This window comes from Daucus carota, chromosome 1, assembly GCF_001625215.2.
Source record: "Daucus carota subsp. sativus chromosome 1, DH1 v3.0, whole genome shotgun sequence".
In the NCBI taxonomy this organism is placed as follows: domain Eukaryota; kingdom Viridiplantae; phylum Streptophyta; class Magnoliopsida; order Apiales; family Apiaceae; genus Daucus; species Daucus carota.
The window spans coordinates 28,144,265-28,172,245 of NC_030381.2; the positions used below are offsets into that span (position 1 = coordinate 28,144,265).

General features: G+C 32.3%; 4 protein-coding genes and 1 pseudogene across 4 annotated transcripts; 2 read left to right on the top strand and 3 right to left on the bottom strand.

Moving 5' to 3' along the window:
- Positions 1-1,990: 1,990 nt before the first annotated feature.
- On the top strand, positions 1,991-5,303 carry LOC108209040 (pentatricopeptide repeat-containing protein At1g02370, mitochondrial). Its single transcript, XM_017379746.2, has 2 exons — positions 1,991-2,387; positions 3,726-5,303. Exons 1-2 carry the CDS (start codon positions 2,109-2,111, stop codon positions 4,869-4,871), a joined length of 1,425 nt encoding a protein of 474 aa, XP_017235235.1. The 5' UTR covers positions 1,991-2,108; the 3' UTR covers positions 4,872-5,303.
- Positions 5,304-6,755: 1,452 nt separating this feature from the next.
- LOC108205339 (uncharacterized) lies at positions 6,756-14,032 on the bottom strand. Its single transcript, XM_017375264.2, has 8 exons — positions 13,648-14,032; positions 11,796-11,863; positions 9,502-9,568; positions 9,255-9,409; positions 9,070-9,137; positions 8,185-8,253; positions 7,835-7,935; positions 6,756-7,324 (listed from the first exon to the last, which is right to left on the bottom strand). The coding sequence occupies exons 1-8, from the start codon at positions 13,903-13,905 to the stop codon at positions 7,028-7,030; spliced, it is 1,083 nt and encodes a 360-aa protein (XP_017230753.1). The 5' UTR covers positions 13,906-14,032; the 3' UTR covers positions 6,756-7,027.
- A 5,607-nt stretch (positions 14,033-19,639) lies between these two features.
- LOC135146933 (putative pentatricopeptide repeat-containing protein At1g56570) lies at positions 19,640-26,135 on the bottom strand (annotated as a pseudogene).
- On the top strand, positions 19,926-20,387 carry LOC108204773 (uncharacterized). Its single transcript, XM_017374386.2, has one exon. The coding sequence runs from the start codon at positions 19,926-19,928 to the stop codon at positions 20,385-20,387; it is 462 nt and encodes a 153-aa protein (XP_017229875.1).
- LOC135149881 (putative pentatricopeptide repeat-containing protein At1g56570) lies at positions 23,883-25,729 on the bottom strand. Its single transcript, XM_064085710.1, has 2 exons — positions 25,401-25,729; positions 23,883-24,126 (listed from the first exon to the last, which is right to left on the bottom strand). Exons 1-2 carry the CDS (start codon positions 25,727-25,729, stop codon positions 23,883-23,885), a joined length of 573 nt encoding a protein of 190 aa, XP_063941780.1.
- Positions 26,136-27,981: the final 1,846 nt, after the last annotated feature.

Below are 27,981 nucleotides of genomic sequence, written 5' to 3' on the forward strand. Positions count from 1 at the left end.
CTCTTTTTCTTTTTATTTAGTATTTCTTATTGAATTCTAAAGATAATACAATTTTTTTCTTATTTAGTAATCCAAAAAGAAATAGAATTATATTTAAAAAATTAGGTTTTAACCAATGACTAGGAATCATAAAATAATAATAATTAACAAAATCAATATATATATATATATAAAGGAGGATGCGGGCGTCTCTAGAATTGTTCGATTCAGTCTTCTGATTTTTCTTAAATTTCGGAGAGAAAATATAATTATAATTCAAAAATAAGGTTCAAGAATTCTAAAAGTAATACAACTCTTTTCTTATTGAATTCTAAAAATGATACAACTCTTTTTCTTTTTATTTAGTATTTCTTATTGAATTCTAAAGATAATACAATTTTTTTCTTATTTAGTAATCCAAAAAGAAATAGAATTATATTTAAAAAATTAGGTTTTAACCAATGACTAGGAATCATAAAATAATAATAATTAACAAAAAAAAATAGGATATATAAAATAAGAATCATATATTGATTTTATAATAATGTAAATGATTCTTGATTAGTATTGTGTTTGACGTGCACGGGAGGCGGCCCAAACTAATTTTTATCTAAATAATAATAATTTTCCAATTAGTATTATGTTTGACGAGAAAGTGGCTAATATAATTTTTATCTATGTTATAATTTTTTTTGTTGAAACGGCGGTTCAAAATAATTACAAAATAAAATAGGATATATAAAATAGGAATCATATATTGATTTTATAATAATGTAAATGATTCTTGATTAGTATTGTGTTTGACGGGAACGGGAGGCGGCCCAAACTAATTTTTATCTAAATAATAATAAATTTTCTATTAGTATTATGTTTGATGGGAAAGTGGCTAAAATAATTTTTTGTCCATGTTATAATATATTTTTTTTGTTAAAACGGTACCACGGTTCAAATTAATTTTTATCCAGTTATAATCTTTAATTTTATCATAATTAGAATAATTTTATTAGTGTTGTGTTTGACAGTATAGCGACTTAAACTAATATCTAAATTGTAATGTTTTTTTTATTAGTACTGTGTTTGACAAGAGAGCGGCTCAAACTAATTTTGATCTAAATTATAATATTTAATTTTATCTTAAAAATAATAATTATGGATTAATATTGTCTTTGACCGGAGGGAAGTTCGAACTAATTTTATTATTAGTATTGTGTTTGACATGATGTCCACTTATACAAATTTTTGTACTAATTATAATATTTTTTTATTAGTGATATGTTTAACGGGAAGATGACTCAAAATAATTTTAATGCTATTCATATCAAAATTTATAACGCCGCCGCGAAGCGCGGCTTTTTTCACTAGTTACATTATATTATATTTTGAAAATATTAAAAGATAATAAAAAGCTAAAGAAAAAACCCTTTTAAAATAGCCTTTGTTTTGCACGGGTTTTAAGTTAATAATATAAAAGTTTGGAAAAACTAAAAGTGAATTATAAAATTACGAATATATTTACTCTATATCATTATAACAGAGTATACAATATAGAAAAATATCCAAAATATCTATTATGGATGTTAATACGTTCAGAAACATTGTCCAAAACACCCACATATATTGTGATACTCTATTATATTCGCCCGGCTTTGCGGTATAGTCATGATGCTATTATACTGAAATATTTTGTGTTATTTAAAATGTTATTTATTGATTTATATTTTGGCCAAATAATATTGAAAAATTAATATGTTGAATACTCGTTCTATAATATATTTTTTGTGTTTTAAAATATAGGCCGTTTAATTTTTTAACATATACTTCTAGGTCCGTTGTTCGCATAATTAAACCTACTATATTTGGAATTATTTTTTCATATATAAAAAATGTAATTTATATAATAAATCATAAAAGAATTTTTCTTAATAATAATTTAATTACACGATTAATTTTTTTCTGAAAAGAAAAATTAGGCGACCTGTAGGCTGTATGGCTGTATTCCGAACTGGACACGAGGATCCAACTTGAAAAAAGCCGAGGGTAAAAGGAACCCTAACGTTTACTAAAGCGCACCGTTTCAATCAATCCCCACAACTTATTAGTTCTAAAACCCTAACAGCTTAAACCCAAAAATGAGGAGCATTACAAGCCAATCAACAATGTTGTTGAGATCAAAGACATACACAACTACTAATTTCTGCACAAAAGCACTTACTTCGGAGACTGGTACGAAGAAAGATAAAGTGGAAACGCTGTATAAAAGATTAAGTGCATTTAGAGAGGAAAGTGATGGTAATATTACAGACACACTTGATAATTGGGTCAAACAAGGACACTTTGTCAAGAGGTTTGATATTGTTGGTTATGTTAATCTGCTTCGCAAGTTTAAGAAGTATCAACAAGCTAATCAGGTACTATTTCCCCGTTTTTAGTGTTGGTTCCTGTTAGATGATTGTTGCAGCATATTTTCCGCGAGCCTGATATATATTTTTTGTTGTAACAATCATTTGTCGGGATGGGAAATGTTTATTAATATGCACTCGTATGACTGATTTCATGTTAGAAGCTGTGACCTCTTCATTAGAGATAAACCTTGTCATGAAATCTTGTCAGTTTGCTTAAGTGTGTAGTTTTTGTATGTTTAAGTGTAATTTGTTACCGGTGATGTGTCTATTCTATTTGAGCTGCCTACTTTAAATTGATTGGTTTTGGATGATTATTAAGATGTGTATATGATTATTGGTGTTCTGCTACCAAGCACAGTCTATTTCTTGCATAAATGGATTCCCATGTATACAAACTAAAGTAGAATTTCGTGTCTAGTCCTCTTTTAGGAAGTAGGATATATATAGTTGTAAGAAAACCAACTCAGTTTATGCACAGAGTGGAACTTAATTTAGTCAGGCACATAGCATGATTAGAAGATAAGTCTGGTTATCGTGCAGAATATGAATGTGAGAACCAGGATCTTGTTATTTCTTCAATAATGATAAGTATGGGGATTTTGGTAAATTTGAGCACAATCTTTAGTATAACTTAATTAGAACATACACCCAATCATCGTGCCAGTATATAAGTATACATGTCTTAACACTTCTGTCAATTTAACCCCCGACTGATGTGTCTGAGTTTCTTGCAACCTTCACATTGTTGTTCGTTACAATTGTGCTTCAAGCATGAATCAGTTAATCGGGTTTGGTCCTGTTAAGTATCTTGTAGGTACAAATCATCTCCTTAATCAAAATAAAATTTAAGAAGAATGTTCGTGTTTGATAAATATTCTGACACCACTTGAGTATTCATTCAGATGATGTGTTATTTACTTAAGTATTCATTTAGACGCTTATGGCCTTAGAACATGAGAGTCCTTAGCTAAAATACCTATGTGCAACAACAGATAGAGAATTTGTAGTAAATGTATCTCTTCACCTCACTATTTCCCTTGGCTAAAATTTGAGATAACCACATTTCATGGCTATATTTGTTGGGTAAAATTTTGGTAATTAATATTATAGCTAACCCCATTGGAGTACCCACCATTCCTCTTCGGTAAAATTTTAGCTAATCATTATTATAGCTTAGCTAACCATTTAGCTATTACCATTGGAGATGCTTTTATGCTATATTTAAGTTGGCCGTTATAATTTACCCCAAATTTGTTCCGCAGACTACTTGACTGTAGTCGAGTCTTCAAGTGCTAAATTTCTGTACATGATTACCTTATTTTCATTTGTACTCCTTTTTTCCAGGTATATGAATGGTTAGAAAAGACTAACAATAAAATGAACAATGCTGATCGTGCCATACGCATTGATCTTCTTGCCAAGACTGAGGGACTAGAATCAGCAGAGAAATACTTTGATAATCTCCAAGGATCTGCAAAGACCAAGAAAACGTATGGGGCGCTTCTTAATTGTTACTGCAAGGAAAAAAATTTGGAAAAGGCTTATAATCTCTTCGAGAAGATGAAGGACCTTCATCTTTCTTCTACTTTAAATTATAACAATATGATGTCCCTCTACTTGAACGTTGACAAGCCTGAACAATTACCTCTACTAGCCGAAGAAATGGAGGGGAAGAACATCATCTTTGATTTGTATACCTACAACCAATTAATGAATAGCTATGCGTCTCTGAAGAATCTAGATGCAGTAGAAGGTGTAATAGAGAAGATGAATAAGAATAAGATAAGGTGTGATTGGTTTACTCTTGGAAATCTAGCAAAAATTTATACAGATTCAGGTTTGTTTCAGAAGGCCGATGCTACTCTGTCTAAGATGGAGAAACTTGAAAATCTGCGCGATCGTGGGGCATTTCACATTCTAATTACTTTGTATGCACAAACATCTAACTTAGCCGGGGTTAATCGATCATGGGATTCTCTGAAGTTGGTTTATGAAAAACCCAGTAACGCTAGCTATCTTGTTCTACTTTTAGCTCTGTCTAAATTAGGGGAGGTGGATTCCCTTGAAAAGAATTACAGAGAGTGGGAATCAGATCACTCAAACTATGATGTCAGGGTCTCAAACGTTATCCTAGAATCATACCTTAAGCGTGACATGATTGAGGATGCCCAGCAAATTTTAGAAAATATAGTGCGAAATGGGGCGGAGCCCAATACAAGGACTTTCGAATCATTAACAACCTATCACATCAAGAAGCGGGATATTGATATGGCTCTGAAGTATCTGGAGATGGGTGCATCTAAAGCAAATTTCATGAAACACAAGATGTTTCCAAATGATGAAACAGTTAGAATGTTTCTGCAACACTTTGAGGAGGAAAATGATGTGGACAATGCAAAGAAATTTTGTACCTGCATGAAGATGATTGATCGTCTAGACCCCGCTATCTATGATTCCCTGATCTGCATGGATGTTTCTGCAGTAAAGTAAAACATTATATATCTTGAAAGTAACTGAAGACAGCAGTTTCATGAAAAGCCCAGATCAACAAAAGCTCAATGCTAGTACTTTAAACTGGGAATTTGGCTGGTAACTGTCACAATTTGTTGTTACTTAATACTATATGAGAAGAAATGACCGACATTCTTCAGCTATAGTCTAGACGAAGCAGGAATGAACAGCCATACTTATTTTGCAAGAACGTTTATCTGTTTGAAGTGCATTCTGGCAGTTGCCATCCCCTTTTTAGGTCAAAGGAAGCAATGAGTTTAGCTCGTTCTTACCTCTCTTTTTCTCATTTCTCTTTTGAAGAATCAAGCATCAAGTCAGGTTTATTTGCTAGGTAAAATATGCTTTCTCCCTGGAGAACATTATTATGGAAAATAATTTGCTGCTTCTTTTATCATTCTTTTTGGTAACTAAGCTTGATGGTGTATGAGGAGTGCATCCTTGTGTGTGCTCATGATTATAGCTTAAAATTATTTGAATTTGTGATTTCCCTGATTATATTTTAGTGATACCTGTGCGCTCAATTGTATCGATCAAACGGTCGCACTTATATGCTTGAGTTAACTGCTCAAAACTGAATCATATTTTTTGACAAAGCACGAGATAAATTTAGATGATTGGTATAATCGCTGATTCACAACTTGGCTTTTGTTTTAAACTGTATTATCCAATTCTTCATTTTGTTTAATGCATCCTTGTCAGACATGGATATTGTTTCATATGGACATTGTTTCATGTACCCCTACCAGACATGAATATGGATATGGATACTCCAACACTTATTAGACATGTATAGGGACCTGGAGGGATTCACAGTGGGGGTACCTGCCCCCACTCGATTCTGTTTATGTATGATATATATTCTGTTATTATGAAAATGTTAGTTATTGTCCCCATGATAAATGACCTAAAATTAGTTGTTTGTTGTTTGTAGTCGTTTGGCTAGGTTGGGGTTTTTTTTTGCCCATGCAAGTGAGCTTGCTTCTTTCTATTTACAATCTCTTTTTTGGAGATTGTCTATAGAAAGTTTTTGTGGCTAGCCTCTCGGATCCTTTGTATATATCTCTTTTCTTTATATATTTATCATTTAGATAAAAAAAAAAGGACCTAAAATGTCAGAGAATGGTTTGATTCTTGCCGGTGTTTTTTCCTCAAAATAGTCATCATTTTGCTTGCTTTTGTGCTTCAATTTTTCCTATATTGTGTTTAAATTGATAGAAAATCTCAGCGGTTATTAGATTTAAATTCTTTTGACCCCCCAACTACCAATTTCTAGATCCGTCCCTGTATATGGACACTCCTTGTCATGCATGGATATACTATGTATATGAACACTTAGACACTCATTTTATTTTTGGTAGAATTTTCTAAATTCAAGTCAACCATTTTCATTTTGTTTTATGTAACCTTGTCAGACATGGATATTGTTTCATATACCCTTGTTAGACATGGATATGGATTTTTCGAATATGGATGACACGACACTCTTTGTTATACATGGTATGATACTCCTGTCACAAATGGGTATGACTATTTCGACACTTATTTGGACATGTATATGGACATTTCGACACTTATTTTATTTTAGGTAGAATTTTCAAAATATTGTCAAGTCGAACCCATGTGTCCACTCCAACACTATTCTATTTTAGATAGAATTTTTAAAATATTATCAAGTCCGACCCACGTATCCCGGTCAAGTAACATATATATTTTAAATTAGGAAAATTGAATGGAATAAACTGTAGCTGCAATTTTCTATACATCTATACAATAATTGAATTGCAAATTGAATTGCATCATTCGCAAAAAATCCATTTTACTCTGATATATTAACATTAATGTCAAACATATTAATATGTTGGCTAAATTCAAAATCTCAAACACATTCCTTTAATATGATTGGTAAAATGAGCAATTCCAATCTGTACAGTGGCATGAATATCTAATAAACATTATAGTACAATAGTACTTTTACAACTGAATCTACTCTCCAGCCCAAAAAATAAAACTGTGGAACCAAACTTAACATTTAACCTATCTATGAGACAAAAACAATGGTAAAGCTCTTCTACTTGAACAAAGAAGAGAACAAATAAAAAATATAACAAAAGCAACTGGAAGATCGGGAGAAACCCTTAGAGACGGTCCATGGGAATAAAAGAGACCGTATTGTTATTTCTTGTCATTGCATAGCCAATGAAAACAGATACACACAAGGAGATGACAGATACGATAAGAGCAAAGGCACTAACAATGCCAGAAGAGTTCCTGGAAGCTAATTTTGTTTGTGCCGACGAGCCTGGGGTCATATCTAAAGGTACCCAGTCACAACCAACAGAGTAATGAGCTGATCCATGCCAAGGATTTCCATCAACTGGATACCAAAATGCAGCTGAAAACTTGCTTGGTTGACCAATGGTGAATTGCACATCCTGCAAGACAGTAGAAAGAGTCTCATTATTTGGTACTCAAGTTTGTAATCAAAGCCACAAGAGTCAAAAAATTAAAAAGCACCCCATGACATTTCTTGACATGATCTTTGCTCCAACGACACACAATTAAATAATCAGTTTCATGGTTTAATACCCATTTTTCGATTTATATAACTTTCTTGTAGCATGCATGATGGTTATTCGTTTTAAACTTTTTGGCTATCATTCTCATCTCTATAATGCATCTCATTTTTCACTTCTTCTCATCAGCACACACTTATGTTTAATACTAAACCTTTCATTAATTCTGAGCTTGCAGTTTAAATGGTATAGCAATTTTAGCCACGATTTATATTAGTCAAAGGACTTGAGAATGTTGGCATGTTGGCTCAGTATTAGACTAATATAGCATGCCCCAGAAGCAATGAAAATAATTTGTGCAGGGAGCTAAAAGATATTTAACATAATTATTTACAAAAAATAAAATTTGATTTTGTTGAGTAATTGAACCTGCTGAAATCGATCCATTGTTCTTAACGGTCTTGAAAATTCAAAGAAATATGTGCCTTTTTGACCAGAGGATCCGTAGGGAGTGTCTTCCTCTGTAAAACCTGTCAGCCAAGGTTGTCGACTCGAAGATTAAAATTGCCATGTAAATTCATAATATAATTGTCATATGTAACAATTAGGGAAATTAAACAAAGACAGTTATAAAAGCTGTATATAGATTAATTCGTTAACGATGATAAAAAAGAGCTATCAACAACATAAAAAATTTCCAAACCCAAACTTCCCCAGCTAAAGCAGGGTTTTTGAAGAATACAAATTATAGATTGTATTCAGAAACTACAGATATTTACCAGTATGTGTCATCAAGCTGCTATGCCACCATGCACCCTTCCAGTCATTTTGTGCACCAGAATCATTTCCTTATAGAAATGGGAAAAAAATCATCACAATTAAAGAGAAAATTTACAACTATTACATTACACTGCAATTCATATATAATCTATTTTCCCAACTCTTCATTTTGCCTTGAGTAGTCATGTCAGACACTAGTAACTTGATATTGGGACATGGGTATGGATACTTTAGGCCAGAAGCATGTAAAAGTTTCAAAGTGTTGCAGAGTCCGACACTTGGACTTGGACACGATACATGGAAGGACTTACAATATGATGTCTCTTCTAAAGCATGAACACCTAAATGTATTCAGGGTCATACTGTCATCATACTGAGGCAGCTACAAGTCAGGATCTCCAAGTCCCCGCAATGCATTTTTTTCATGTTTTTGGTGTTTTTGTGTATAAGTTGTAAAGTAAACTAGAGATTGCAGAACAGATAGGGAGAGAATAAAGAGAATTCAGAGAGATAGAGACAGAAAGAGAAGAGCTTGAGCTGAGAGAGAAAGAGAAGACAAATAGAAACCCTGGAGGGAGAGAGATATGACAACTGCTACTTATATTTACAGACTCGGCTAACTAACAACTTATAAGAAAGACACATACACCCCTTCACTAAAATACACCTAATACTTCTATTATCTGGTAGTCACACTACTATTAACAAGTAATGCTGCTGATATAGGCCAGTCCTCACACCACAGAAGTATAATTTTGTGTTCATTTAAACAAACTCAATCTGTAGTACGGTAATCATTCGTCTAACTTTAACAGACTATTTTATGCAACTGTACAACTGGAAAACAGGTTATTGATTGACATACAAGTACGTACAAGACATACCTGTTTTAATTCCATCAAGGTTTCGACAATGTGGATTCCAGGCATATAGATCTACCAAATGACCAAAACTATAAATGACAAGATTATTATCAGATATTATGTTTTGAATCAAAGCTGAGTGCTGATAGCTGACATTGACACATGAATAAGAAAGTTTAACAATAAAAGCCTATATTATGATTTACCTATCGCCTCCATTCCCCTTTTTGTTGTCTACTGGGTTACCGCCATATAAGCGACCTGGGATTGCATTCCCGAGAGAGAAGTGCATGATATCAACTTCATGCCCACGACAACTCTTGCTTGTGCATGCTTGTGGAGATTCTTTACACCCACCCATCTTTAAAAAGAGTAGGCCAATAAAGACAAAACATATGGAAGCAAACAAATATGTCTAATAGAATCCAACAGATTTTTTTAAGAAAAACTTACATTATGGTATGAGGCACTATCACCAACTCCAAACATCAGAGCTACTGATGGACATTTAGAATTATCTCTGCACAACACAGGAAGAATCAATCTACTTACAGGTTTGTTTTAATTTTTTAAAATGTTGTGAGTTCGCTCCATAGTAAGAAGCTACGAGCACATTTCAGTACACAGCAAATAGACAAATACACGCACAACAATGCTACAAAATATCCCCGCTATATATTTATGTTTCAAAATTGTTGCTTAGTTTTTGGGCACTGAAACCACCTAGGATGAAGGGCTAATATAAGATCATCCCATCTACTCAAAAAATAACTAATATATACTCCCTCCGTCCCAGCCAATTCTTTACATTGGATTTGGCCACGGAGGTTAAGAAATATGTATAAAATAGTGGAAAAGTGAAAGAAAAGTGGGTGAAGTCAAATTAAAACCAATTGACAGGTAAAATCAAATTAAAAACGAAGGTGATTATGTGGGATCATGTGTGAGGGTGTATTTAAATTGTGCGTGGTGAATTCTAGGGGGCCCTCAGATTGGGGTGGGGGGTGGGGGGGGGGGGGGGGGGGTCCAACAGGTGAAAATAAGATATCCAGGTACAATCAAAAGATTGAACTGCCAAAATCAAAGTCTGCAATGTTTATAACAGGGTGCAACAATTTGATGCAACTTGCACGAGTTTGTTGTGTATAATTAGAAGCGACTACATTTCAAAATTGGGTATGTAGTCAGTGATTCGGTGGAGGGACCAGTAGGTGAGGGTGGCCACTTACACAAGTTTTTTCATTTAAAAATAATAATAATTAATATTTAACTCAGTGTTACATAAGACGGGTCGATTTGAAACGGGTATAAGAATAAAATTACATTTGGGGAATCCAATACGTTACATTAGGTTAATCAAGTACTATGGAATGCACGGGGAGTCGGGAACAATGGAACGTATTAGTAAAATGGGTCTTTTTTATATACTTCATTATTATATTATACATATTTCAGTTATAGCCGACATTTTTATTTAATAAAGTACACATTTCTTGTCAAAATTATGGCAACTTGAGCATTAATATAAGTTTAATGGTTATTTTCTGATTACAAGGTATTTCAGCCCGTACATAATAGAAAAGGGACATAATAATGTTTAAAAATGATAACTTACGTGTAGTTTGTGATTGGATTTAACGTATCGGAGCTTTAACATGATAATTTAAGGCTTAATTTTTTGGGCCAGATTCCAATTCAAAATAAAACAAACATGCTTTGTAACCTAATCCATAAAACAAATCAAGAGCCGCATTTAAGCTACTTAGAGAGAAATATTTATATATAGATAGATTACATATAAATACACACACACACACACACACATATAAAGATGTATACCCAAAACCCTAATCCATCATTCTACTCTTCAAACTTACACCAGAAAAGCTTCATTCATCCAGTAAGTCACCATGGACGATCTGGTGGCGATTAGGGAAGTGTTCGCATACCAGTAGGAATGAATTGGATTGTAAATAGTAGGTCTGCACCACGTTCCTTGTTTCTATGCTTAAAACTATTCATCTACTTAGAATTCAGATATATGCATTGTTCCGGGAACACGTGTACTCACTAAGACTAACTGCTTATTTCTGCCTGTTGTGTATAATCTATACTGTTGAGTACAGCCCTGCACAACATTTTGACCTTACACTGATAACATCTCAAACTCAACTGTTCTGATATTAAAGTCAGTCCTATAGCTCCAGAAACTTGCAGCCTATGGGATAACTAGATGAAACAAGTCTTTAACAACTTTATTAGAATAATCTTCCTCTGCACAATCACGGCAAGCTTAAATTACAGCTACAAGCTACACCAAGTATGCTCTGCAATATGGTAATACCTACTAATCACGATCCATAATAATACCCAGATTTGTGCAAAATGCAAAATTATAAAACCAAACAACCTACACATATAGGAGCATACACGATACATGACGATTTCTATAGCACCATTCTGTTGGAACATTTATTTTTTTTTTACAAATATCTTTGAATCTCCTAAAAAAGTACTCCCTTATTTTCACCCAATTATTACAGTTATCCTTTTAGGATGTCTTATCCATTAAATCTTCCTAATATATATCATTCTTCTTTGTTATTATTAGTAGTGCCACTGACTCATACATATATTCTTCTCTTTATATACTATTTTAGTACTTGCTAAACCAAAATAATAAGGAATGGGTGAGACTGAGGTAACACAACATAAATGCAAATTAGAAAAAAAACACAAATCATTACCCCTTGGAGTATGCATAGTCTCCACCAACTTGCAAAAGGAAGTACACATCTTTTCCATCATGTAATGCCTGCAAAAGTTATAACATCACAATTCACAATCAAACATGCATACACTTATAATATATATACAGTGAATTTTTAAACCAAAAAATCATATATATATATATATATATATATATATATATATATATATATATATATATATATACGGTCTTTCTAATGTGTGCCCAAGGGCACACAATAATCACAAACTTTTATGAAAATGGGCTATTTTGATTGGTGGAATTGATGTGAATGCAGGGGGGCCACAAACATTTATTACCTATCCACCAATCAGGAGCTAGTATTTCCATGAAACTTAGTGACTATTGTGTGCCCATGGGCACACCATAGAAAATTCGATATATATATATATATATATATAAAGTTCACAACTTTAACATAAAATATATCACAGTACTTTTTCTTTTTGCTATTTCGACACATTCTCGAACTTTGATTAAGGAAGTAATGGCTATAACAATCAAGAAGTCTTTCTTATGGGTTCGATTGAAAACCATATTAATTTGGAGAACTGGAGAATACTCACACACACAAAAAAAAAAAAAAAAACAATACATTTTTTCCATGGAAAATGAAGGTGTCCAACAAAAGCACTACTTTGAGAAAAACTAAAACTCTGACAAAAATTTAAAAAAATTGTAGTATCAATTTTTTTGGACATACTGCCCATTAGTTCTCCAGAGCAGTAATATACATATGAACCTTCGATATATGTAGCAGCGGTGTTCTAAATAATGGCCTAGGTGGCCAATTAACCAGCGCCCGGGTAGGGCAAATACGCATAATATTGCAAAAAAAAAACAAAAAAGGCATTAAACATTTTGTGCAAAAGTCAGCAATTACTCAGGTCTAGGTGGGATTAATAGGTCAAAAATTCGAAAAGAAAGTCAGAACAAGGATAGAGAAGTACATGTTAATTTGTTAATATAAAACAAAACTAATGCATATAATGTGAATGTTTGCCTATAGCACAATTCGGTGTAATAAGAAATTTATATTCAAATCCATCCAATTAATCTCGTTAAAACAGAGTTAAGTATAAAACTATAAATAGGCCCAAGAAACGTGTTTAAACTTTAAATATTTTGATTATAATGTTTCGATGTGCCCATCAAAATATTTTAATAAAATAAAGAAGCAAGTCAATCGGCTCAAATACTGACCTGATAATGGTTTTGGCTTATACTCCCTCTGTTTTGAAATATAGGTCGCTTGACTTTTTGCACACACTTCTAAGTCATTTGACCTAGTTAAAATTGTTATTTTCAAAAAAATATTTTTTAAATAAAAATATATGATTAATATTATAATTTAGAAAAAGAAAATTTTAAAAATAACAATTTTAACTAAGAGGTGAAACGACTTAGAAGTGTGTGCCAAAAAGTCAAGCGACTTATCAAAAAAGAGGGAGTAGTATAAAAGTATAGAAATAGAATCCTTATCTAATCATCCATGAACAATTATATGGGAAAAAGCAAATATGCATACATATTACAACTTAACATAAAATTATATCAAACACAAGTGTCCGGGTCATGACAATCAATTGTTGCAGCAACCTATTTGTTTATGGGAATTCAGGTCATTTTTCCGCACTTCAGAAACCCCGGTTTCTATCTTTCAACTACAAAAAAAAAACGCGGAAAAATTGTTGACCATTTCCCCAAGCACACAACCAACTTAGTACTTTACTACATCCACACATATATACACATTAAATCTTAATCTCGAATAAGGAGCATAAGTAGAAAACAAACAAGTTCAAGATAACAAAATACACAATGAGTACCTTAACAGTCATTTTTCCACCTTTAAACTCATTTTCTTGATCCGGGTCAAGAGCAGGCAGCAAAGAAAACTCAAACCCATCAATATCCTCCCAATCATCTGCATGCCCATCAAGCGTTATGAGCCCGGGTCTAAATTCCGCCCCGACCCGTTTCTCCGGATCCGGGTCGCACCCCCAGGGTCCAGACTCTTCATGTGCTCTCACTCGGGTTGTCCCGAATGTTATTAACCCGAAGAGGACGACCCGGAGAAGAAGCATTGGACAGGAAGTGAAGGGGTTGTGTGAGAAGTGTCTGACCAGAGATTGAAACAATGTTTAAGTATATAAGTTTATTGTAAGTATATATATTGTGTGTGGCCGCCATGGTCTACTGGTAAAACTCATTAAATTACTCCGATGTTTCTTATGATATGGCTGTTATATATACCCATCTCGAAAGTGATATTTTATTTGGAAAAGTAGGATATATTTTAAAAGAGGAAAGTTCTATGGAGACCGCTATTTTATCGGAGACCTCGGAGACCACGTATGTTCTGCAATCAAAACACTGTAAAATACATTATTTTGTAAAATATGTTCTACAAATATCATGTATTCATTAAAATTGTTGAAGATCATCAATGTTTAATAAGTTGATAATGTATGTTCTGCAAGTTGAACAAATGTTCTGCAAATTAAACATATTTCATAGAACAAAACATTTTGTAATGTTCTACATGTAAAACTTATATGATATTCAAGATTTTAAATATAATAATGATTTCGGAGACCATGATTTGTAAAATTATACGTTTTGCAATATTTTTATGAAATATTTTACTTGCAGAACAGATGTGGTCTCCAAGTCTCCAGAAAAAATGTGGTCTCCATTGAACTTAACTCTATTTTAAAAGAAATATTTTGAATTCGGGAAAGAGTTATATTCCCTCACAATCCTATCATATACAAATTTATGTCAACAATAAAATAATAAATTATTGGACTAAAACTCATATGATGCACGAGTTCTGTTTTAATATTCAATATATAATCATATATTTTTCTTTAAAAAAATAAATAATTATATATTTTAAAATTTTACTTTAATCAATTGTTGAGTAATTTTGAACTTTAAATCTTCGAGAATATTTTACACTAAAAATATTAGATATTATGAGATATTATTTTAATGTTTATAATCGTGATAGATAAGATCTGACGATGATGAGTAATTTTATAATTAATCTGAACAAACTTTTATATGATTAGTCTAATAATATATTATAATTTATCTTTTTGACGAAAAACTAAGAATTCACTTAGCTGGGATAAACTCCTGAACCGTTGATTGCAACATGACTGTGAAGTAAAAAACAAATTGAACAAATAATCGTGTTGTTTTTAAGTTGTTTAACACATAGATTTGAAATTTTTTAATCTAAAAAGTATTACGTTTTTTATCTCTGAATAATTCCAACTTACACAAATTGACCTGCACATAAATATCGTCTGCAATCCAATTTAGCAGTTACATGAACTGGTACTGGGATAACAACTATCACAAAATACGAATAAATTTTTATCGCAAAAGGTGAAGTACTCTTGCGCTATTCAGCACCGTACTGATCATTCAAAATACAATATAAGTCTTTTAACACAGAAACATATCAAAACACAAAATACCAACATCTCAAAAAAAAATAAAAATGGACATGACAAAGAATCTTGATAACAAAAACTCACCCAAAAAAGGATCAGATCGTGATTTTATTTAAAAAAGACTAGTGAATAGGAGATATGATGAAAAGGCGGACAAATTTAATCAATAAAGGATATGAAGATGGAAAAACGGAGAAATGACACATGCAACCCTGAATTTAGAAGTCAGACTCCCAAAACTACAAATCCTAAAACCGTCAGCTAAAATAACTACCATATTATAAATATTAACATCTTGTTTATTTCTATAAAAAAATTGAGACTCATTCATCAACTATATATATTTCAAAAATAATAAAATTTCATAAAATAAAAAATTAATTAATTCCACTACATATATTTTATATAATAAATATTAGTTATTCCCACCACTTTATCATTCTCCTTAACTAATTATATATGTTCTTAATTTTCGTGTCTCATCTCATACATTATGTTTCACTGGAGAGAGTATGATTAGTCCGTCAGCCACCTCTACCTCTACGTATGTAAAGGCCGTTTGGGTAAATTTAAAATAAGTGAATCGTGCTTAAAATAAAAAAAAATAATAGAAATTAGAAACAAGTTAAGACTAATAAGTGATGAAAGTGTTTGGAAAATAAGCAGAAATCCGGAAACAAAAGTTAGCATTTCTAACTTTTTATAAGTGCTTCTTGACTTTTTACACAAATACGAAATAAGTGCTTCTAACTTATAAATCAGAAACCCGACTTTTAAGCCGGATACAAACACCCCCGTAGTTAAGTATCATATTATTTATTGTCATTATTAATATATTACATTTATAATAATATAAAATAATAATATATATTTTGAGTATATTTTAATAATTATGAACAACTTTAATTTGGAATAAATTACGTTAGAATTAATAATATATCAACCAACATCGAAGATAATGAGAAATGCTGAAAATAAGTATAAAGTATTAGATAAATATCATAAAGCTTGAATTAGAAAGGGATGATCATTAGATCTTGAATTTCAGTTAACTAGTTGATAATCCGCGCGTTGCGGCGACCTATAAAAATTATATTAATGATTCAATATTAATTTTTGTATAATGTAATAATTGTGTGGCTGTCTATAAAAAGTATATTAGTGATCAAAAATTAATATTTGTAGGATAAAATAAATGTTCAATTATAAAAATCTTGATGTGATACCAATACTAATATATAAAATTGCAAAATTGGACTATAATTCATGGTGAAAAATGAAAATAAATTTCTACACGTAATTAACAATTTAAAGCACGACGAATCTTAATTTCATTTGTGTTTTTTTTAAAAAGAAATCATGTTCTTACATTGTCAACTTCCTCCAATTTTTTTGGATTGATTGTGCACAAAAACATCTAACTTAAATCCGTGAGATAGCGGTCTGTAACCACCCTTACTTGTAACAACCTTTATTTTTTAATACTGTATGAACAGTGGTCACTTAAAAGTTGTTTGAACGGAGCAAACAGATAATGCATGAATAATATTTTCCTGTGTACAAAATAAATCATATAAAAATTAACAACAAACATATCCGATGAACAAAACAAATATTATAAAAAAATAATCAACAAACATACATCACTAATAGTTACTGTAATTTATTGATATCATCCATCAATATCATGTCAATACTATATTTTTTCTCCCGTGTTTGGATTTGTCGACTCAACACAGTGGTCTATAATTACCTTTGCTTGCAACAAAATTTTTTTTAATACCGTATAAACAGCCTTCACTTATCGTTGCAGAAGAACGGCACCACCGAGTTAGAAATCGAGCAAAAAAAACTATCACAAGAGAACTATCAATAGAGAGAGGTAGGGTTGTGATATTGAAAGAGAGATGATCTAAAACCCTCCAACTTATAGGGATATTTATAGGTGCATAGAGACTTGTGTGCTACTCTTTCCCATAATTAAATAATCTGAAACAAAATCAGATTAAAACTTTCAAGCTGCTATATTCCATAAATACTCTGAAACAAAATCAGATTCTGAAACTTGCTTCTAATATATCCGAAACTAAAAAAGGTAGTTCTAATTTTTGATAGTTTTCATCCGAAAATTCCAGAAAATTAAAAAAATAGAACGGAGCGATGTGAGAGGCGCCACCTACACGCACCTCGCTTCTCCTTTATATAAGTATACTAGTTGAGAAGCCGCGCGTTGCGGCGGCCTATAAAAATAGTATTAATGGTTCAATATTAATATTTGTAGAATGCAATAATTTTGTGACTGTCTATAAAAAGTATATTAATGATTAAAAATTAATATTTGTATGATAAAATAAATTTTATATTATAAAAATCTTGATGTAATACTAATACTAATATATAAAATTGCAAAATTGGATTATAATTCATGGTGAAAAAATAAAAATAAATTTCTATACGTAATTAACACTTTAAAGCACGACGAATCCTAATTTTATTTGTGTTTTTTTAAAAAGAAATCATGTTCTTACTTCGTCACCTTCCTCCAATTTTTTTGAATTGATTGTGCACAAAAACATCTAACTTACCGTGAGATAGCGGTCTATAACTACATTTGCTTGTAACAACCTTTATTTTTTAATACTGTATGAACAGTCTTCACTTAAAAGTTGCTTGAACGGAGCAAACAGATAATGCATGAATAATATTTTCCTGTGTACAAAGTAAATCATATGAAAATTCACAACAAATATGTCCGATGAACAAAACAAATATTTTAAAAAGAATAACCAACAAACATACACTAATATTGATATCATCCGTCAATATCATGTCAAGACTATATTTTCTTCTCGTGTTTGGATTTGTCGACTCCCACATAGCGGCCTATAACTACCTTTGCTTACAACAGCTTTTTTTTTTAATACCGTATTAAAGAGCCTTCATTTATCGTTGTAGAAGAAAGGCACCACTGAGTTAGAAATCGAGCAAGAGAACGAACTATCACAAGAGAATTCACCAGAGAGAGGTAGGGTTGTGTTTAGATGATCCAAAACCCTGCAACGTGTAGGGGTATTTATAAGTGCGTAGAGACTTGTGTGCTAATCTTTCTCATAATTAAATAATTAAAAACAAAATCAGATTAAAACTTTCAAGCTGCTATATTCCATAAATAATATGAAATAAAATCAGATTCAGAAACTTGTTTCTAATATATCCGAAACTAAAAAAGGTAGTTCTAATTTTTGATATTTTTCATCCGAAAATTCGAGAAAATTAAAAAAATAGAACGGAGCGATGTGAGAGGCGCCACTTACACGCCCCTCGCTTCTCCTTAATTAAAAAAATAGAACGGAGCGATGTGAGAGGCGCCACCTACACGCCCCTCGCTTCTCATTTATTTATATAAGTATATTGATTGATAGCTAATGATAACATAGGACGGTAACATGTAGGGAGTATGGTTGGGATGGAATTTAACTAAATTCAAATATCGTTTTAAGATTGAATCATCACAAATTAAAAATTCAATATCTAAATTCATATATGGTTTTGGATCAGATAGAATTTTTTTGGCTTTCGTAACTGCTTAATTTTTTGAAGTTTTTCACAAAAATATCGTTGCGAATTTTCAATATTTTTATAAATACATTTTTTATAAATTATTTACAAATATGCGTGCGTGCGTGCGATATGATTAAGTTTCGTTAGTGATGATATATGAATATCTTTGAGGTATTAAATCATTATAATAAATATGAGTTGAAACTAATTATTTACACAAGAAAAAAGAATATAAATGAGTATATATATTATTTGTATCATATTTATGATATTATAACACAAATATTTATATAAGTTACAAATTTTTGAAATATTTCAGATTAAATCAAGTTTCGAAATTCAAATCATATTTTAATTGGGCACATATAATATTCATATTCAAATTCAAATCCAAATTATTGTTTGTAAGTTCAAAATTTAGATTCAAATCTATAAATTCGACCTAGAGAATCCAATCTGATACGAGCGAATCGTTTATTCATTGAATCGAATCTGTCATCTCTAAAATAGTATAGGAGTTACAAGAAAATAATTATACACAACTTATTAAATACTTCAGTAATAGAAAAAGAAATTAAGTATTCGATAATAACACAATAGATATGATAATGACAATCGTTTCCTGCCAAACAATATTTTCTTATGATATGAAGAACAAAATCCTAGAATGAGTGTATATAGCCGATAAGCAACATGACCCCTCATACACATTAGAAATCAAGTGTATTTTCTTGATGATAAAATATCATGAAAAGATCGTTGCAAACAAACAATTTTAAGAGATCCGGACAAGAACACAATTCTTAAAATTTTATTTATATTCCCTGATTTCATCCAAACCACACGCAACTTCTACCCTACCATTAACTCATTAACAACGCAAATGACCAGAAAACTCTGCCATGAATGAAAATGACTGATGACCCTATCAACATAGAAAATTCAACGACAAATCAACATAAAACCAGGTGGCACTTCTGCAATTTTACTACACGTTCAAGGGCAACATCTTTCGTGTCATCTATAAAACTAATCAAACAAGCCTGCAGTTGCACACGAAAAAAGAGAGAAAAAGTAAAATGTCTGCAGTCACAGAAGAAATCAAGGCAAGTGCAACAGAAGTGTACCATGGAAATGAAATGTGTCAAATAAAATCAAAATTTATTCTCAGAGAAATGGGTTTACCAAATGGCCTTCTGCCACTCAAAGATATGGAGGAATGTGGGTATGTCAAAGAAACAGGCTTTGTGTGGCTCAAACAGAAGAAAAGAACTGATCACACTTTCCAAAAAATTGGAAAGCTCACTTCTTATGCTAATGAGGTCACAGCGGTTATTGAGAAAGGCAAGATCAAGAAACTGACTGGGGTCAAGACTAAGGAGCTCTTGTTTTGGATCAAACTTAGTGATATTTATGTTGATGATCCTCCTACTGGGAAGATCACTTTCAAGACTCCAACAGGTCTGTACCGGACCTTCCCTACGTCTGCTTTCGAGATTGAGGGTTGTGAAGAACCCAGTGGCCAAGTGAAGGAGGTCTGATTGCCTCTGAAAATGCACAGTTTGGTTCATCAAATTTTCTGTGATTCTACTATTATTGTTGTTAGTATTTGAAAAATGTCCTATGATTATGCTGGTAGTAATCATTTGGGCCGACAATAAATGCAATATTTTTGTGTAACAAAAGCGATAAGCCTCTATGTTTTACTAAAATCTACTGTCCATTTGAGTTCTGTATTCAGATCATTCCAGATCACCGTGGTTAGTTTTCCTTGGTGCTGGTCGATTTTTTTTTCACAATGTTGATGACAGACAATTGAATTTATTGCTCATTCGCTATTCTCAACAACCTGATTAATGTCGGAGGCAGGGACGAGGTAATTAGAGGCTAGAGGTGGTCAGACACGGCCTCTATGCACATAGCAGTGAAATTATCACGCTTTTGCTATTATTGACAACCTAATCAATGTCGTAGGCCCTCCATCCCAAAATAATGTAGTCTCTTTTGAAGAATTTTTTTATCCCATAATAGTTGGACCACGGAATTACAGAAGCTAATGGAACAGAGGAAGGTGATATGAAGGAGATTCAGTAGCAAGTAGCAACTAACAAATAAAGAGATCCATGTTTACGAATTAAAGCTGGCAATAATGATTCTGGATGGTTTGCCTAGAATCTGAAACTCGTGTAATAATATTATGTTATATTTCTACTTGAACTTGATGTGTGAATTTATTGATAAACTTCTATGTTTCGAGTAATCCAGAATATTAGGTAATATGTTCCACAGTATTTTACATGTACCGATATCCATACACGAGCCATATGTAGAAATCCAGTACATGCATTTAAGTACTTGAATATTTAAGGAGATCTGAGCCCTTCTGCATAATTGTTTTCACTTTCGAGCCTTTTGCTCTGCTTGAGAAAAATTATTACTTAGAAATGTATTATGTTTTAGCTACCTACAAAACAAACTTTTGCATATGTATCATTCCCTTAATGTATCATATCTTCTTTGATTTAATTCTTCTAATTTCCTCTATATTTTTAAGAACGTGCTGGTTAAGGCATGGTAGGATGTCCCTGATTACACGATAAAAGGGGGCTAGCTCTTCTACTAGAGCCAAGGTGCTTGTGAAACAGTAATAGATTATAGATGTAAGTTAAAACTGTGCCACCTATATAGTATAACTCGGAGTAAGACAATATTTCCAAAGATATATTATGTTAACCATAGACCTCATGAATGTGGAAATGGTTACCAACTTCACCAGTCAAGGAGCTCTGATAAGATTAAAACATACTGCAATATTAACCACTGTATAGTTCTGATATTAACGTTAAAAGTTAAAACTGTATGCAAAGAAGACAGAAATCACATACCAGGAAGGCTGTGCGCCACCAAGTGAGAACGGCAGAATTTTATTCAAGGTGGGCAACCTAATCACATGCCAACTACAAAACAACTTGTCTATCCATGCTTTTATACTGCACTAAGTTAGGCAAAATAACAGAATCTAATCCATCAGTTTGGAAGATGAATAGTGCACATGAAGTTTCTAATCTGAGTTTACAGAAACTATCAACTCCAAACTCAAGAATGTCTAGTGTGAGAGCACAAAATGTCATAGCTGTGAAACCACGACCATTTTTTCATCAATCCAATTCAGATGTGGCCTTTAATCAGAATGTTTGAATTCTAATTCCTCTTTCGAACCACTAAGTAGATAGATTAAATTTTACCTTGAAGTACTTTTGGAAACTACACCACCACCAATTATCATCGCACAGAGCATCAACTTCTTGAAGCAGACTGTAATAGTCTATCGTTGCAGTTTCAGGTGAATATGGTCGTATGTGCTTCATGTTGGCCATTGCTCTGAAAAGTTCTGTGCCATCATCATTTGTTAAACACTGATACTCAATCACAAATTCATCACTACTTAATTTCTAAAAGTATAGTCGCAGCAAACCAAGCACCTTGACTTCCATTCTCGTTGCTGGTAACTTCAACCAATGCCCCTTTCCCAAACTACCCAACAATATTTATGCAAGGTTCTTCAATATTTACCAAGCTTTTCTACTGTGTTTTTAGAAGGTTCTTGTACATTTCTACGTGATGCAATCTGCAGGAATAGATTTAAATATCATATATTAGGGATACAAGTAGAAGCTTAGAGGTCCCACAGAGCCATTTAGATGGACATTGCCAGTATACTAAATCTGAGTTAGACTAACCTGATGGTCCAGGAGACTTGAGCACCCAATGATAGGTAGTCCATCACAAGCATAGGAGACCGACCAATGCTTCCACAAGGAAACTTATCTGTAGAAACAAAACATACTCCAGACAATAGGTATGGGTTGCCGAGATCAAACCCCTAGAATCACGCGTGCTTGATCCCTATAGTACAGTAGTTAGAATAAAATTCCAGCATGTAGGTCATTTAAGAATGGATACGAGAATTTAACACACTTGAACATTGTTGCAATTGCTGAAGCAAATTTAAAAGCGTTGGATCCTTTCGAGGTATGGCAAGCACTGCACTACTGTGCTTTCTCAACTCAAGTTCCTTGTCAAAACCCGCTGTCAAGCAAACCAATTGTTACCAGGAATACCCTATAGCTTGATTTTTCTGTTTATCATCCGTGGTTACAGACTAATAAATGGACATATTCGGCTAGGCAAATATTCCTCAAATCGACTTTGGATCAATAGTTTGGCTTACAACAGGGTAAAGCCCAAATATGGAGTCATAAAAAAAAGAAATCTAGATCAGGAAAACAAGCTGTTTCTTGCATATGCTGACTAAATAGTTCAGTGACTTCACGAGCCGAAACAATATGAGGACTGATTACACCTCCAACAACAAAGCTATAGACCTGGTCTCTGAGCTCCACCCAGCTCCTAGTAGCCTCTTTCTCGTTTCCGGTTCCCCTCATTAACTTTCTCATTCTTGCAAAATCCCCCCAATCACCCTGAGCTGCAAAAATATTTGCTAGCATCACATAACTCCTGCAACACTAGGCTTCGACTCTAGTACTCTCTGAGCTGCATGTTTGCTAAGATCTGGAATTCCATGAGCCTTACAAGCTCCTAAAAGTGCTCCCCAAACAGATTCGTCAGGCTTAAATGGCATACTTTCTGTCAATTTAAAAGCTTCCTCAACTCTACCACTTCGACCAAGCAAATCAAATACACATCCGTAAACCTCCTGATTGGGGGGAAGTTTGTAATCAACAGTCATCGATTTGAAGTTACACATGCCTCCATCAACCATGCCAGCATGGCTACAATCCCCCATGACTGCTACAAATACTATCTGATCAAGCTGAATCCCTGATTTAACCATTTCATTAAACAAAGTACCAGCTTCTTTGCCATAACCAATCATCATAGAAGTCCATGATACCAAATCTTTACGGTTCATTTATGATTTAACTAAAAATTCTACATGAATCCATTATGCTTCCACACTTGGCATACATATCTATAAGGGCATTATCCAGAGGTAAATCCCCTTCGAGACCTCTTTAGAAGATCCCTCCATGAACTTGCTGTATACAACCCAAAACTGCTAAATTAGCACATGCCACTATAATGCTTGAATATGTGAAGCTGTTGGGACGATACCCCTCTAATCCCATCTGTGAGAATATGTACAGGGACTCATTTGGATGCAACATTTCATATCCAGCAATAAAAATATTCCAAGTAACTAAGTCTCTCTGAATCATTCCATAAAAACATAGACGTGCTTCAGAAAACAAATTACACCTACAATACATATCTAGCATTAGTATAAAATTCATAACAAGAATATTGGAATCAAACCCACATTTTACATTTTAGTACTACGGCATGCATTTGCATGCCACGCGTAGAAGATTCGATTGAGGTGCAAGCTCTTACTGCTATAGAAACGCTAAATGGACTTGCTTCAAGTTTCTCCTGCTGCACAACCATATAATTTATTAAATACAAATATCAGAACTGAAAAACATATAAAAAGAAAAATATACCCTCTAATCAAATTATGTATAAATATATATTTTGCCAAAGTAAAGGTGCAATTGTGCATCTAACAATTGCCATCAAATTCAAAAAAAAAAGAACAACATAATTATTTGGTGGAAACATAGGTGTTTGTGCAATGATGTGGGTGTGCGAAACCGATGCGCCCCACTGTACATGGTCCTGAAATCGTATGAGTCCATTTTCTATTAACTATACTTCTTAATACAAATATAAATATTATATGACACTGTACGTTTCTCATTTATCAACTCCAACTTTAGTAGTATATCAAATATTCATAATTTATGATTCAATTTTCAGGAGTGGTACTCGGATATTTGTTGTTATAATAGTAAAACAACTTAATAAAGCGTGTATTATCTACTTTGTTAAATAATTTTTTTATCATCAGTTAGGGATTAGTATTTAATTTTTAGTACGGGGCCAAAATTCTGTGAGATGGCCTTGAGATAATTTTGGTCTGTTTTGATTCTTTTGCTTCTTTATAATCCTGGTTACGGATCACTTAATTAAATGGTTATAACAATTAGAAAATTTGGCTGCAGCTGCACAAAGCTGTATACCGTCCATGAAAAAAATTATTCAACATTACAATTGTTAGTCTCTTACATCATGCCCTTCATCTGTGGGCTGTGACATTAACTCTTAAGGGGCAAAAAGAAACAAATCATTTTTCCAGACACGGACAATGTAGATAACTTAAGTAACACTAACTGGCCTTTACACAGTTGAATTTGCTGCTACCCGAATGGATCAGTTGAAAGAGAGTACTGAGAGGTATCAAACTATATATATTTGCAAACATTTATAAGAAACTCATATTATCATAGTGATTTACCCTAAGGCTTAATGACCTTTTGGGCCTTAAAATTTATGGGTGTATACCCATCAATCCCTGATGTTTTAACTCGTTCCTTTCAGCCCTCAATGTACTAGTTATATACCAAATGACCTTTACAGCGTGACAGCCTTATATAACAGTATAAGAAACTCTAAATTAATATAGTGAGTACCTACCATCCACATTTGTCAAAAAACTTGTAGAGCTCCAATCTCCATGACCATCACCGCGGTGAGTGTACCCAGTGATCAAAATAGTCCACGCCACAGGGATCTTAAACTCCATATCTTGAAAAACTGTGCATGCAGCATCTATATTACCGCCACAAGTAGCATACATATCCAGCAAACAATTATCAACATAAGAACAACCATCTAAACCATGTTTAAGAGCCAACCCATGAACCAAAGCCCCACAAGAAAGTGAATCCATCCCCTTGCAAACCTTCAACATGCTATACAATGTAAACGCATTTGGGGGATCACCACATTCCCTCAACATTTTCAGAAACACATTCCATGCATTAGTATAGTAATTGCACGAAGCCTAACCAGAAATCATGGCAGTCCAGGCACAACGTCTCTGTCAGACATTTCATCGAACAATGTGCGTGCTTCCTTAATTAAGCCCCTTCCAAAATATGATTTGAGGAGATTAGTGGCTAAGAATGACGGGGTTTGAGTTCTGAATAATGGGTTTGCTAGGTTTTTGATTTCTTGGAGGCTGTCTAAAACTTTCCCTCAATTTTCTGTTTCATCTGTCGTGATTGTGCAGTTAAAAATATCTATCTATGTATATTATAAATCCTGAACAGTGCCACATCATCAATGCTACATATTTCAAAAAAAAGTTCACATCAATGCCACATATTTTAGATTTTGCCATGTCATTATAATTTCCCTAATTTATTTAAGCGTATCAGAATAATCAATCACATATCTTTGAATTCCTAAAATTGAGCGTAATCAATGACTGACAATTACATTAAATTTTGAATGGTAATGCAATAACTACATTCCATAATCATAGCATTTTTTGAATGTTAAATTTGTACGGAACTAATTAAAATTGAAGAAGATAATTATATTGAATATACTGCCACAATTGTTAAGCTTATCATGTATCATATAACTACGCTTTAATTATATTAACTTATATATAAATAAATGAAGTGCTTAAAAATTGAAATTTATAATTATATTTTTATTTAATATTTAATATCCGGAAGTCGTCTAAAATTTAGCTATGTTACAAATATGTTGCTTTTTAATTTTCGGAATAATATATATTACATTTTCTAACATAGTGATATAAGTATTATAAAAAGTATTTTTATAAAAATATTACGTCATTAATTAGTATGTATTAAGCATTTTATGTAGGTCAACTTAATCATAGTAGATATGTACTATTACTTAAAGACATCAATCGGGTCGATCGAAACGGATTTCGCAAATTCCAAAATCGAATCCAAACTATATTATAAATCCTGAACAATGTCAAATCATCAATGTCACATATTTCAAAAAAAAAGTCCAAGTCAATAGCATCTATTTTAAATTTTGCCATGTCATATAATATTCCATATTTATTTTAGACCAATTAGATGTCCTAAGATTCTTAAAATTGTGCGTAATCAATGAGTCGGTCGAAATGGGTTTCACAAATACCAAAATCGAACCCAAATCTATGTATATTATAAATCCTGAACAGTGCCAAATCATCAATGCCACATATTTCAAAAAAAAAATCCACGACAAAAACACCTATTTTATATTTTGACGTGTCATATCATATTCCATATTTATTTTAGACCAATCACATGTCCTAAAAATCCTAAAATTGGGCATAATCATTAACTGACAATTATATTAAATTTTGAATGGTAATGCAATAACTACATTCCATGTATCATAGCATTTTTTGAATTTTGAGTTTGTACACAACTAATGAAAATTGAAGAAGATAATTATATTGAATATACTGTCACAATTTTTAAGCTTATCATGTATCATGTATCATATAACTAAGCGTTAATTATATTAATTTCTATATAAATAAAGTGTTTAAAAATTAAAATTGAAATTTATAATTATATTTTTATTTAATATTTAATATCCAGGAGTTGTCTAATATTTAGCTATGTCACAAATATATCAATTTTTAATTTTGGGAATAATACATATTAAAGTTTCTAACATAGTGATATAGATATTATAAAAAGTATTTTTATAAATTTTAATATTACGTCATTAATAGTACGTATTAAACATTTTATGTAGGTCACTTTGATCATAGTAGATATGTATCACTGTTACAAATAGCAATCGGGTCGGTCGAAATTGGTTTCGCAAATACCAAAATTGAACCCAAACTTGAAAAATTTAGGAATCTTAAACCTGAACTTGAAGGATATTACATGAGTAATTATTATTTATTCAACAAATAATATTAAATATATATATATAATATTAAATATAAATATCTTAATTTGGGTTTGGTAAAACACAATCCGCTCGGTACGAGTTAGACTTGGGTCGGGTAGAATTGTGACTGCCCTATACCTCATGAAACAAGAATGTAGTATAACTATCATTATAGTGGATAGTCATTCAAATATATTTATTCGATTTGACGTATAATTTTGATGTTCTTATTAACATAATGTTTTGTTTGATATATAATTTTAGTTTAATATTGTTTGACATATAATTTCACTTGAATTTTCTTGATATATAATAAGCTTAAGTATA